Source organism: Sceloporus undulatus, chromosome 2, assembly GCF_019175285.1.
Source record: "Sceloporus undulatus isolate JIND9_A2432 ecotype Alabama chromosome 2, SceUnd_v1.1, whole genome shotgun sequence".
Taxonomy (NCBI): Eukaryota; Metazoa; Chordata; class Lepidosauria; order Squamata; family Phrynosomatidae; genus Sceloporus; species Sceloporus undulatus.
Window position 1 is genome coordinate 297,725,820 of NC_056523.1, and position 14,291 is coordinate 297,740,110.

Below are 14,291 nucleotides of genomic sequence, written 5' to 3' on the forward strand. Positions count from 1 at the left end.
CAATTGACAGCCTGCAGATGTGTTTAATTTTGAGGGAACTGTATACAGTCATCATATATCTTCTATTGCTACCAGGCATTGCTTAATTGCAGGTTAGTATTCATTTTATGTTTCCTGTTTTGAATTTCATATTTTCTTAAAGTAGTAATAGGTAAGCAGCTTATACAGAAAGACTCCCTTACAGTTTGATCCAGATATGTCATCCCACATTAGATAATTAACATGGTATGAATGTTCTTTAATTTGTCAGTGATCATTGTTTATTGCAAAATACTTTCTTTTAAGCAAGGGATATTTTGAGGCTGCTGATTTTAAAGATGTCTTCATTGGGTGTTGCTGTTGTGTGATTTTGGACTGTCTCATCCAAAATCTCACAATGTGCTGCTGTGTGAGTTCTGGAGGAGAATTCACTGGATATCCTGCACTGCCCAAAAGGCAAATAAATACGTCCTTAAGCAATTCATGCCTGAACTCTCCATAGAAGCTATGATGATGATGATGATATTTATTTGTATCCCGCCTCTCCCTGTATTGGATCGAGGCAGGTAACAACAAACATAAGAACAATAAAAATAAAACACAACAAACCACAAGTAAAAACATAGGAAAACATATAAAATCCAATCCCCTATCTCCCTCCCACCTTAAAATACCATTAAAACGACAATTCTCAACTAGAGAGTGAACATTCCAAGTGTGCCCGGAAGCAGTTTGGGAATGCCTGCCAGAAGAGATCTGTTTTTATTGCCTTCTTAAAGGCCTCCAAAGATGTTATATGGCGGATCTCTGGCAGGTCATTCCAGATTTTTGGAGCTTCAACAGAAAACGTCCTCTGGGAAGTTGTTACCAGTCTGGTTTTCTTAGACTGCAAGAGATTATTCCCAGGGGACCTGAGAGTGCGGGAAGGATTGTATGGGAGGAGGCGTTCCTTCAGGTAAGCTGGACCCAAGCCATGCAGGGCTTTATAGGTAATGACCAGCACCTTATATTGTGCCCGAAAGCTAATAGGCAGCCAGTGTAGGGATTTTAAGATAGGTGTAATAGGATCAAATTTTGAACGCCCTGTAACCAATCTGGCTGCCATATTTTGGACCAGTTGCAGCTTCTGAACATGGCATGTGGGTTGCCCCAAGTAGAGCGCATTACAGAAATTGAGACGAGAGATTACCAGTGAATGTACAACCATTTCTAGGTTTTCCCATTCCAGGAAGGGTCGTAGCTGGTGTATCAGCCGAAGCTGATAACAGGCACTCCTGGCTGTCGCATCCACCTGAGATGACAACTGAAGCGACAAGTCCAGGAGTACCCCCAAGCTACGAACACAATCCTTTAGGGGAAGTGTGACCCCATCCAGAACTGGAGAGCTTATCACCATTAGATAGATGACTAAACGGGGACTGTTGTACTTTGAACATATCATGAGAAGACATGCCTAGAAAAAACAATAATGCTTAGCAAGGTAGAAGTTGGTAGGAAAAGAGGAAGATTGCATTACAGGTGGATAGATGCAGTTAAGCAAGCCGCATCCCTGAATTTGCAAGATCTCAACAGGGCTGTTGATGACAGAATTACTTGGTCTCTTATTCATGGGGACACCATTGATTGAGGTCAACCTGATATGAGTTAAGAAAAACAAGATTGTGTGGTTTCTAATAAGGGGAATTGTTCTCCTGATCAGAGCAGGACATATTTCTCACTAAACAGTCATAGGATTGTGTTACTATAGTATTTGTCTGGCTACCACTATCCCTAGACATTTGTATATTATTTTATAAATTAAAATACCCACCATGTTTGATGTGGGGATAGAAAAAATCAAGCAGCCCATGGCTCTTTCCTGAACTTGCTCTTGTACTTCCTCTTTCCCAACATGCTTTTGAAGAGCTTCATAAATCAGAGTAATGAGTTTAACCAAAACAGTAGCTTATAGTAATATAGAATAAAGTATGTAAAATACCTTATACTGTTAATTAGATATAAGAATTTTGTGTTATTTGTTACAAAGACATTGTTCTATATAAATATGCATTAATGGTTCTTGTATTCATTGATCAGCATTTCAGATGCAGCAATGGTAGAAAACCAAAAGAATTGCCTAAGTCAGGGATGGCTCAGATAGGTTAAGTTGGTGTTAAAACTAATTTCAAATATAGCATAGTATAGCAAGTTGACTTTTGTCCATGTGTCTAAATGTTTCATTTATCAAACATATCTTTCTATTAATTTGTAGAGAAATGAAACATATTTTATCCAGTTCTCTTTATTTTAACTTTCTGAAATGTACCAAATATACCCGTAGATACTCAACTATAAGCCAACCTCATGTATAAGTCAAGGTCAGGTTTTGGGGCCAAAATTAGGGATTTTGTCATGACCCGTGGGTAGGTCGAGGGTAAAACATGGAGGCTCCTTCAGTGAGAGGGACTCCCATTGAGACTTTTCTTCATCGTTTCAGCTTTTCTTTCAGCCAGACGCAGGGGCAGGAGGGGGACTCGTAAACAAACAGCAATATCAATCAATCACACAGGACTCTTTCTGCTTGGCTCTTTCTTGCTAAATTCCTCTCTGCACTGCATGGGGAAATTTGAAAGAGCTGCTATCATGTTTCCATAGTGACATGTAAATAGGTCGACCTGGGATTTTGGGGTCAATTTTTGGACATAAATTTTGAGACCCTTCCCCACCACCACTCCCTTTGTGTCGTGTCTTTTTAGATTGTAAGCCTGAGGGCAGGGAACCGTCCAATTAAAAAGATTGTATGTACAGCGTTGTGTAAATTTACAGTGCTTTATAAATAAAGGTTAATAATAAGTATATATGGTAGCTATTCGCAAAATATTTGGGAATACAAAAATGCTTGTGATTAAAAATGTATTCACTATAATAAAGTTAGAGCTTTCTCTGCATCCTTTTAATAAGCAATATTTAAATGTGTTTCTTTTCTTTAATACATACTTCTCTTTTCCTGTCACAGTTGGTACCAAAAACCCGAAAGTACAGCTTTGCGATTTGAAGTCTGGATCTTGTTCTCACATTCTGCAGGGTAATTCTTTGAAACATTAATATTAGACAATAACTACTTTGAGTAAATTATACTGTGTAAAGAAGTGCTCTGTGGGTCTGAAGAAATAGAAACATTGCCACTTTAAAACTATTGATATTTGTTTAAACTGATTTAGTTTGAATTTTACCTCATTAAAATGTGAAGTAGGGAATTTTCTTAGCAGTCAGATAAAACAAGTTAGCTTTTCATAGTAAATGAAGATGACAGAAATTGTAGTCCATCACATCTGGAGGGAACTAGGCTAGTGAAATGTTGACTCAGGTATTCTTGTATGAATACATTTGACCGTATCTAGGGAATCTAATTAAGTAAATCTGATTTAAATAAACCATAAAATTAACATTTCCTTTGCAGAAAACAAATATTTATAGAGGTTGAATTTAATTTGCTGCACCTGCAGCCCATAGTACAGGTGAGAGAAACCAGTCTGTTGACTTAATCCATATTGAACTTGTTCTTAGATGTTACCCAAATTTAAAGAATAAAGTATACAGGAGAGGGAAAATGGATAAGAATAAAGAATCAAAGATTTGCTTATTGAAGTGTTCCTAGAGCCTGTTCTGAAGTTAGTGAACCAAGTCAATTTACAGTAGCTGATGAATTGCAAACTATCTGTCCGTGGAGTACTTGTGAAGGATTTATTAGGAAGTTGATAAAATAAAGCAACTCATTTGTAAACAGAAATATTTTTATTTTACATTCAGTATCGTATATGAATATCATAGCAAAAAAAAAACAAACCCTTAGGCGGGGTACAGACCGCCGCTTTGCGGCGGTCTGCCGCCACCACCGGTAGGTCCGCGGGGGAGCCGGAGCCTTCAGATGGCGCGGCTCCCGCGCGGACCGAAAAAGAAGCTCCAAAATGGAGCTTCTTTTTGAGCCGCGTTTGTGACGTAGCGAGGCGCCAGGGGTGCACTCGCTACGTCATAAAGGCTGCGACACGTACGGACGCTCAGCGTCCGATACGTAAAGATGGCGGCGCCCGTATGAACAGGGCGCCGCCATCTTGTACGTATTCAATACGTAGTAGGGTTAGGGGTGTGTGGAAGCACTGCCCCTTCCTAACCCTAGTACGTATTGTATACGTACTATTTGGCGGTCTGTACCCCGCCTAAGTGTTAATATTTGAACAATCCCTCTAAGACCAGCAGTACAAGGAGCCTTTTTTCTATGCATGAAGAAACTCTCCAGCTCATTCTTTTGCACTGCCAATTGAAAGGGGTTTAAACAAGTTAGTGCCCTCCGAATGCCTCTGATATACCCCGGTGAGTTTAGAGTACATCTCTCCACCAGACTGACCATTGGCCAGGGATTATGGGAGTTATAGTAAAAAAAATCTGGATGACAATATGTTTATGCTGGGAAACATACAGAAACATGTCTAATTTTTTTATTATTAAAAAATACTCTTTACATATGTATATACATACACAAAAGAAAAAGAAAAGCAACCTTGATACATCTCAATCGTAATCTTAGTTACCTCTCTTCCCTCCCCCCAAAAAACAAACAAACAAACAAACAAAATAAAATAAACCAACACACAAAAGAAGCCTCCGGTATCGATTCTCTCTGCTTAATCACATAGTAAATTGTTCTTCTATCCAGCTGTTACTTTTTACTTTCATTCATCGATTCATAGTCAGCTTTCCCTACTACATCTCTCTACAATGTTCCATTATCCATAACTGTTTGGCTGAGCGGAACTATGGTTTTCACATCTCAATCCTTTATCTTATTTACTCTATTATTTCTAAACCATCTGGGAATACCACCTCTCCTTCTGTCTGTCCTCCAGGGAGGCTTCCTCTACTCCAATCCTATCATTACCTGACCTCAGTCTTATACATGGACTCTGAGAGCCTAAAGTCTTTTTTTTTTTAATGTTTCTATTTTTCACAATATTGTAATAGGGGTTTCCATATATCCTCATCATTTGCCTCATATTTCTCTACATCTCTTAAACGTATGGTAATCATGTCCATCTCCATCATGTCCATTGCCTTTATCAGCCATTCATCAACATCAATCTCTCCCTGATTTTTCCAATTTCTGGCAATTATAATTCTTGCAGTCGTAATAAGATAAAGTACAGGTTTCAAATATTTTCTTACCTCACTATCAGTAATGATATTCAACAAATATATTTCTGGTATTAATTTCACCCTTATATTATACATACTCATACACTGGTGCCTCGGGATACGAAATGACCGGGTTACGAAATTTCCGGGATACGAAAAAAATCCATTTAAAAAAACTGTTCCGGCTTACGAAGGTTTTTTCGGGTTACGAAAAAATTTTTGGTGCTTTTCGGCGCGGCTTTTCCCCATTAGCGCCTATGGGTTTTCGGCTTGCGAAGGCTTTTCGGGTTACGAAAGCGGCGGCGGAACGAATTAATTTCGTAACCCGAGGTACCACTGTACTTACATACTTATACAGTTATATACCTCTTTCCAAAATTTTTTGAATGACTGGGCATGTCCACCACATGTGATAGAAAGTTCCCAATTGCTTACCACACCTCCAACAATTCATCTCTCTGGTTTTATACATTTTAGCAATTCTAACCGGTGATAGATACCATCTATGTAACATCTTTATAAAGTTGTCTCGAATATCAACACACACTGTGAAGTCCAAATCTTTACCCCACGCTCTTTCCCAATTTTCCAATCTAATATTCCTGCCTATATTTTTAGCCCATTCAATCATACTAGGTTTGATAGTTTCTTCTTCCACATCTATTTTTAAACAAAATGTACAGTGGTACCTCGGGATACGAAATACCCAGGTTACGAAATTTTCGGGATACGAAAAAATCCCATAGGGAATTATTGTTTCGGGTTACGAATGTTTTTTCGGGTTACAAAAAAACTTTTGGTGCTTTTTTCGGCTTTTTCGCACGGAATCGCGGCTTTTCCCCATTAGCGCCTATGGCAATTCGGCTTACGAAGGCTTTTCGGGTTACGAAAGCGGCCGCGTTACGAATTAATTTCGTAACCCGAGGCACCACTGTATATAATCTTGAGATCGTCCCCTTACTATCATTGTTTTCTTTCATTATTATCATATCTAATTCTGTTTTTTCCACCGTTATTCCATATTGTTTCATATCATCTTTGAATCTTCCTAATAACTGCCTATATGTAAACCAACCCATGTCTATTCCCTCCTGTTCCAATTGTTCCCTGCTTTTCATTTGAATCTTTCCCTTCACATTTTCCACCAGATCTTTATATTTCAACCATCCTCTATCAATTAATTTACTTCTTTTCATGAAAGCTTCGTGTGGTGATGCCCATATTGGAATGTGTCTATAAATTTTCCCTTTATATTTGGCCCAAATTCTTAACAGAGTTCTTCTAATTATATGATCGTTGAATTCTTTATTTTGTGTTAATTTCCCATACCATAGGTATGCATGCCACCCGTATCTAATGTTGAAACCTTCCAGATTTAACAAGTTTTCATTTTCCAATCTAGCCCATTCCAAAATCCATTCCAGGCAATTTGCGTGAAAATATAATCTTAGATCTGGGAGAGACAGTCCCCCTCTCTCCCTTACGTCCACCAATATCTTCCATTTTATTCTCGATTTAGAAACATGTCTAATTTTTATATGTACCATTACCATGAAATACAATTCTTTCCCATGTGAGCACAATGCTAATATAAGAAAGAAGCCCAGCCAGGCAAAGCAGGGTGTTATTTCTCACCATCTTTCCTTAATGTGTACATTTGGACACATGACAGGAAGTTCAAGGCAATGCAAAGAATGTAAACCCTGTATTTATCACAGTCAGCCCTCTCCTGCCTTACTTGGGCGGGGTACAGACCGCCGCTTTGCGGCGGTCTGCCGCCGCCGCCTCCTAGTCCGTGGGGGAGCAGGAGCCTATAGAAATGACTTATAGGAAATGATTCTGGCAAAACTGATGGTATATAAGTGGTTGAATGCATGCATCTCATTTACATGCTTTCATATTTTTAGGTCACAAACAGGAAATTCTAGCAGTATCCTGGTCACCACGTTATGAATATATTTTAGCAACTGCAAGGTAAAAGAGAGAATTGATAATATTTATAATTAAAATGAAAGTTGCCTACTTTTTTCTTTTTCTTTTTTCTTTTTTGTGATCTCTTACTCTCACATTGAAACAGGAGGAGTTTCACTTAGCTTATGTTTGGTATGTCTTTCCTCTGGAATGTGAATGCAAGTTTTTATTTGAATGGAATGTGAAATATTTGTACATGTGTATGGTAGAAGGAAAGGGAAAACTAAATGTTTAGATTATTAGCAAAACTTGCACATTTGGTTGGAGAAGAGCAGAAGCTTTTATTGACACAGAAATAGTATATGTACTTGATTTGCAATTATTTTTGTGATACATCTGTAAGTGAATATGCATGCTCATAAAATAGAAACAGGCAATGCATGACTTGAGTTATTACCTAAGAGACTCCTTCAGTAAATGCCCTGTTAGTGTTGACCAAGAAAGAAAAACTGATGCTTTCATGGTGTAATTTAAAATGTCATAGTTCTTTAAAAAGTATTAAGCATGCTGCCCAGTTGCTCCTTCTGCAATCTCAGTAAAGACCCTGATTTTCCCCCCGGTTTGGGGGGAGAAATAAACCAAAAGGGGGAGAAATAAACCAAAAGGGGAACTACAACTGCCTTGTTCTGCATGCTAGGAAACCATAGACCAGATTTCCATAGATTTAAGGGATTGGGCACAATAGAAGCTTACTACTTTATAAACAATGTACCAGAATTCCTGCACATCCCTGGCTTATTGTATTGTTAAACTGGACTGCTGTGTAAATTTTTCATACATCTGGTTTATATTCATCTAAATGAAAAACTAGCTTGTTTTCTTTAACTAGTTCCTGAATAGATAAAAAGGTTGTTAAGTAAACCAGTTCTATGCAAAGTGGTGGTCCCTGAACTGGTGGGGGTCCCCAGGCCATTGGTTGCTGGTCCCTAGTGAGTTTCAAGGAAAGGGGAAAAAAATCTAGTCAGTGGGAACAAATAAGGTACTGATTTACCTGGGGAAGGAATTGGTGCCCCCCCCCCAAAAAAATCAGGTAGCCATGAAGTAAACTTCTAATCTCCTGTCACCAACCATGATGGCTTTTAGCAGCTCGACAATTTAAATACTGTATACTGAATCATTTAGTGATAGGTCATAGAATATGTAGCTATTCTTGTGAGAGTTTAGGTATGTGATTTGTTTGGATTTATTAATAATTGTTTCATTTTTATGGTTGCTGTTTTAAATGTTGCAAGATGCTTTGAGGACTAAGATCAAAAAGTGTACAGTTGTCCCTCCATATTCGCTAAGGTTAGGGGAATAAGACCCCCATGAATATGGAAAAACCGCAAATAACAAAAACACTGTTTTTACCTGAGATGACACCTCTCTAGGAATCTCTCGGTCCTCCAGTGCAACTCTGTGGTCAGTGTCCAACATACACTGACCACAGAATGGCATTGGAGTAGCAACAAATGGTCTTTCAGTGCAACTTTTAGTTAAAGTTGACCACAGAGTTGCACTGGAGGACCTAAACAGTCCTAGAGAGAACATATTAATGAAATCCGTTAATAATCAAAGCCACAAATATCAAAGCCGCAAATATGGAGGGATGTCTGTAGTTGATAAATCAGTAAAGAAGTAACTATTAAGTTGTTAGATCTCAAAGCAAGGAGAGATTTGTCCCTTCATATTTTGTTGTGTTCCCCCACCACCACCCATTCAGAATTAAATGCATGGAGCATATGCTAAGAAATGGGTTGTTGCTGAGATCCAGAACAGTTAGGAAGTTCTTCTTAATTTCTCTCCTCATATGTACGCAATAGGGTCAGGAACTTTTTTTGCATTTGGGAAAATGAGCAACTAATTTGTGTTTAAACTGAGAGGACAGAGACATTCATTTGTTGTATACGGGTAACAGAAGAAAACTAATGAAGAAGTTCTAAAACAAGCTCATCAGTTGCCACTTTATCAGAATAAGGTACATGGAAACAGTCGTTCTTTCTTGTAAATCAATACAGGGCATTTGTTGTTTTTCCTCTTAGTGCTGACAGTAGAGTGAAATTGTGGGATGTGAGGAGGGCTTCTGCTTGTCTGCTTACTCTTGATCAATATAATGGTGAGAAGTCAAAAGCATCTTCTGAAGCAGGTAATGGATATAGATAGGCAATACACTTCACATCCATATGACAGGATTAGTGCCATGCACTTTTATATCAAAGTAGGACTTTATTATTATCCATCTTAAAATTGGTAGATTGATCAGTACGGAGCACTATATGAAGATTCTTTCCCCATCTTCTAAAATAGCCAACCTGTAGTTCACTGACTAATGTCAAAGGTTCTCTACAAGGTGGCAAGAGTGAATTGTCTTTCCTGGAAACCCCAGCTGGGCCAAGAAGGAAAGGAGGGAGAGATAAGGGGAAAGAAAGTGAAAGATTGAAAGGAGGTATCCCTGCCCACTTTTGGCTCTGGCCAGACATAGACATGTACAGGAAGCTGACATGTGGCAGTGACACTAGTTTCAGCTCCACTCACTCTGGCAAATGGCCCCTAAGTAGGGTTGCCATAATTCTCTACCACAAACTGGGACAAAATGTAGGACAAAATTTAGACCAAAATGCAGGACAATTGTAGGATAAAATTTAGGCTAAAATGTAGGACATTTAAGAAAAATGGCAGACCTTAAATGTTTTGCATTTTGGGCTAAATTTTATCCTACAGTTGTCCTGCATTTTGGTCTAAATTTTGTCCTACATTTTGTCCTGGTTTGTGGTAGAGAATTATGGCAACCCTACTAAGTGATTACCCCCAAAGAGATTTTCTACACCTCTTTCAAATCTCTGTGATTGTGATTATTCAGAACTTTGTGTGTGAATCAGGCAGTCATTTAAGTTGTGATTTCAATTTGATCACTGAGGATGTGTTTAATTTTTCTCCAGTGAAACTAAGGCGGGATACACACCACCATATAGTACGTATAGGATACGTACTAGGGTTAGGAAGGGGCGGTGCTTCCGCACCCCCCCTAACCCTAGTACGTATCCTATACGTACAAGATGGCGGCGCACCTTCTACATGGGCGCCGCCATCTTTATGTACTGGACGCATAGCGTCCAGACGTGTCACGGCGCCTATGACCTTGCGAGTCCGCGCCAGGCGCCTCGCGACGTCATAGAGGCGCCGCAAGAAGAAGCTCCGAAATGGGGCTTCTTTTTTGCTCCGCGCGGGAGTCGCGCGGTTTGGCTGCTGCGGCTCCCGCACGGAGCAAATGGCGGTGGCGGGGAAGCGCCGCAAAGCGGCGGTTTGTACCCCGCCTAAAGGACATTGATCCTGTGCCAAAACACACTGCAGAAATAATCCAGTTTGACACCGCTTTAGCTGCCGTGGCTCAGTGCTAGGGAATTCTGGGAAATGTAGTTTGTTGGGAACACCAGAGCTCTCTGACAGAGAAGGCTAAATGTTTCACAAAACTATAGTTCCCAGAATTCCCTAGCATCGAGCCAGGGTAGTTAAAGTGGTGTCAAACTGGATTATTTCTGCAGTGTTTTGGCCCCATGATAAACTTTACCTGGATCATACTCTTTTGCCTGTCTCTGCCACTCCATTCTCAAAAGCTAGGATTATTAGAATCCTGATATGAATCCACATCTTCATGGTGCTAATCTCTGCTGTGATTCAGATTGCCCATCATTACCTTATGTGTTAATTACAATTGAGAATCTTATTAATCATAAAGTTAGAATCATATGAATCATAAACTTAGTAAACGTGAAATAATTACAGAAATAGTCTTCAGGATTTTTGGATTACTTTTCACCAAATCTTTGCTTTCTGTTTTATTTTCAGTATTTCTTGTTATCATGTATCTCTTTCTCTCTCAGGAATAACATGCTAATCAAGTGACCAGTCATAACTGAAAAAAATAATTGATTTTTGCAATATAAACAGTGGGTCCCCTATTCCCAGATCTGTGTTGGGACCAGTGTTTTTCGACTGAAATGAGGAATAAGCAATTTGGTGGCCAAAATCACTGATGACACCAAATTATTTAGTTTTCATTGGGGCCAGCTGTGGTAAATAAAACTGCCAATATCACAGTGCCTTTCTCAAAATCTATGGTGTAGTCTTTCTTGGGATACTCGGCCTAATTCTGGTCATCAAACCTCAAAAAGGGTCACATTGGAGTACCACAATGAATAAGGGACTGGCCCATCTCTCTCATGGGAAAAACAACTATTTCTGGAGCTTTTAGTTTAGGAAATAGCAAGTATTCCATGCATTATGTGTGTTCATTGATTTTCTGGAAAATGAAACCATGTTCCTCTGCACAGTAGTTTAATATTTGGTCTCAGCCTTGACAAGAAACATTGCTGTATAACAGAATACAAGTCTGAGGCCTCCCCCACCCCTCTACGTATTACAGTTTTTTTGCAACATAGCAATGAAATATTGCTGGATTGAGTTTTCTATCTTGCTGTCTTGCACTTGATATGAATTATAATTGTTCATATTTTTGACAGTAAATACTGCCCATAATGGAAGAGTTAATGGCTTGTGTTTTACAAATGATGGGCTTCACCTTCTGACAATTGGTACAGATGACCGCATGAGGCTCTGGAACAGTTCCAGTGGGAAGAACACATTGGTAAGGTGTTGTGGTTTTATCTGCAATGCAGAATTTGGATATATGTATTGTGAGGGGGGGGGGTTATGTTATGGGGGGTTTTGTTTTGCAATGCAAGACCAGTAGAGAGGAAATTAAAAACAAATTAAATGTAGGTCAAGTATGAAGAATGTTCAAATATTACCTTTTTGCTTCTGATTATATAGTGATGTAGTTCTTTCTGGGCAGCTTGTTTAAAAGTTCTGCTTTGTGTGGGTGAGAAAGAGAGAAAGATTTTTTTCAACAAGGAAGTACATTTCTCTTATGTACATCCTGTTGCTGTTCACATTCAACGTATATTGGACTTTTTGTATCAGCAGGATAGCGATCCACAGATTTGACCACTTGTAGATCACCGTGACCTATATTTTGGGCATCTGACATGTCCACACACTGAATAATATATCGTGTGACTTATATGTGTGTGTGCCTTTTTTTTTTTTTTTTTTTTTTGGCCATCTGTGCATGGGGCAGAACCAAACCCTCCGAAGTGGGAAGGATCCACTAGAGATATAAAAATGAACTTGGAAATGAAGGTCTTCTCATGCAGGCTAATAACATTTGGATAATTGGTTTAACATATATCAGAGGCAGAGGTGAAGGAAATGGTCTTCTAGAGCAGTGATTTTCTTAAGGGGAAAATCTCAATCCTCAAACAGCCTGAAATACCTGGAAGTAGAGTTGTCAGGTGTGATTCACAGGTGATGCAGCCTTCCATGGGCCAGAGGGTTTGAAAATTGGCCCCCACCCCTTTGCATTTCTTTTGAAAAAATATTTTACTAAATGATGTTTTCTTAACAGAATAAAGGAAGCCATAGTGGTTTTGGCTGAAAGCAACCTTCTTAGACTCAGTGCTCTGCTATCAGGACAAGATCTCTTGAAGGCACCATCTTAAGATCTTGTCTCTTGGTTTCTGTTATAATAGCTCAAGCAGTTAATCTCTAGTTTGTGTGGGAAGAGTTAAGTTTCCTTACATAAAAACATAATTCAATGATTGATATTGCAGTGGCATTGTATCCAAGCATTATTATTAAAGGCTGAAACATGATTGGTTTAAAGCTGTTGTATGGCAGTGACAATGTGAGGCAAGAAATAGGGAGGGAATGCAGTCAAAGTACAGTATTATGTTAATCCTTGATGATTGCTTCATGATGAAAATATATCTTTTTTAAAATGACTATGTGGACCTAAATGCAATGTACAGTTAAAACTTATTTAATCTCATGCTACTCAACAGGAATGAACATTTCCAGCACTATGTTGGATTTAGCCCATGAGTTATAACTTCCTTGCTACTAGACCCCCTTCCACTCTAGTGTTTAAGAAATGCTCACCTCAGAGCTTGATCTCTGGAAGAATGTTGTCTGCACTGTTTAGGACTTCAGTGCAACAGATGATGACTTCACAATCTGCTATAGTGAGCTGCATCCTGTTTCTCTCCTTTCTGCTTTTTCTTAGCCTGGAAGATAGTCAAGTACAGAGGTTTAGATTGTAGCTTATTTTCTACAAACAAAAAAAGATTACATTCATAAGATGGGGCTCTTTGCCTTTTCCTTTCCTTCTTTAGTTAGCTATACCTTGCAAAAACCCTTTATAAATATATGGAGTATATTCTACAGGGTTGTAGCTGGAAGGCAGTCTTGGCAGAAATGAACAGAAGAACAACTTAGAACCTAAGCCAACCTCTTTTAAAATATGCATCTAGATACTCATCTTTATGTATTACTGAATAGTTCTCATTGCAGAAAACCTATACACCACCAAGTTAATATTTTGTTATAGGAGACAAGCAACTTTTAAAATGGTCTTACAGTTTGTTTTGAAGTAAAGGCCTTTTTGAAACAAATCTTAGTTTCAGCAAGTATTTCTTTAGATATGTGTAAATCACTTTCTGAATTGGGTCAGTCATATTAAAAATAGGAGAAATGTATAAATCTTAATGTGTAATTTAATTTTAATGATGAAGAATAAAGTATTATCTGGTAATCCTGTAAGCAATTTCATGTACAAAACTATAGGCACAACATAGTGTGCAGCTTTGCTGAATTCACATAGTACAAAAATAATAGTTATATATTTCTCGCATTTTCCAGTCATCATTATTGTAAACAATTTCTGACAGTGGAAATCAAACCAGTTGTCAGGTTGCTGATTTTTAGGTAGAGGTACAGTACTGTTAATGTGCCATGGCAGTTGGCAAAACTAGGCTAACATGTTACATGTGAACAGATTTTTGTGTTTGTACATACTTTAGTCATTAGGCTAATTTGCATCAATGGTTTGCAGTACCTGCAGATATGGGGTACAGGTGACCTTCCACTGTGCCCAGTATGCTGCTGTGCCAATGCTAATGCTGCTATAACAAATCCATGATGCTGTGTTCAACAAACTAGCTTTCAACTTATTTCCTTCCGTAAAAATAAGTACAGAGACCGTGTATTTGTTTTTCAAGCAAGAGGTAAAATTACTATAGTGCTTTCTTCTTCTTCTTCTTCTTCTTCTTCTTCTTCTTCTTCTTCTTCTTCTTCTT

At 38.6% G+C, this 14,291-nt stretch overlaps 1 protein-coding gene across 4 annotated transcripts in view; it reads left to right on the top strand.

Annotated features, from left to right (window-relative positions):
• Positions 1 to 14,291, top strand: part of ERCC8 (ERCC excision repair 8, CSA ubiquitin ligase complex subunit) — a 30,766-nt gene that overhangs the window by 8,289 nt on the left and 8,186 nt on the right. For all 4 annotated transcript variants that reach the window (XM_042452721.1, XM_042452720.1, XM_042452723.1 and 1 more), the window contains exons 5-9: positions 11 to 92; positions 2,975 to 3,043; positions 7,056 to 7,122; positions 9,141 to 9,244; positions 11,619 to 11,743. In XM_042452721.1, coding sequence (XP_042308655.1) covers positions 11 to 92; positions 2,975 to 3,043; positions 7,056 to 7,122; positions 9,141 to 9,244; positions 11,619 to 11,743 — 447 coding nt within the window. The remainder of the gene's footprint in view (positions 1 to 10; positions 93 to 2,974; positions 3,044 to 7,055; positions 7,123 to 9,140; positions 9,245 to 11,618; positions 11,744 to 14,291) is intronic.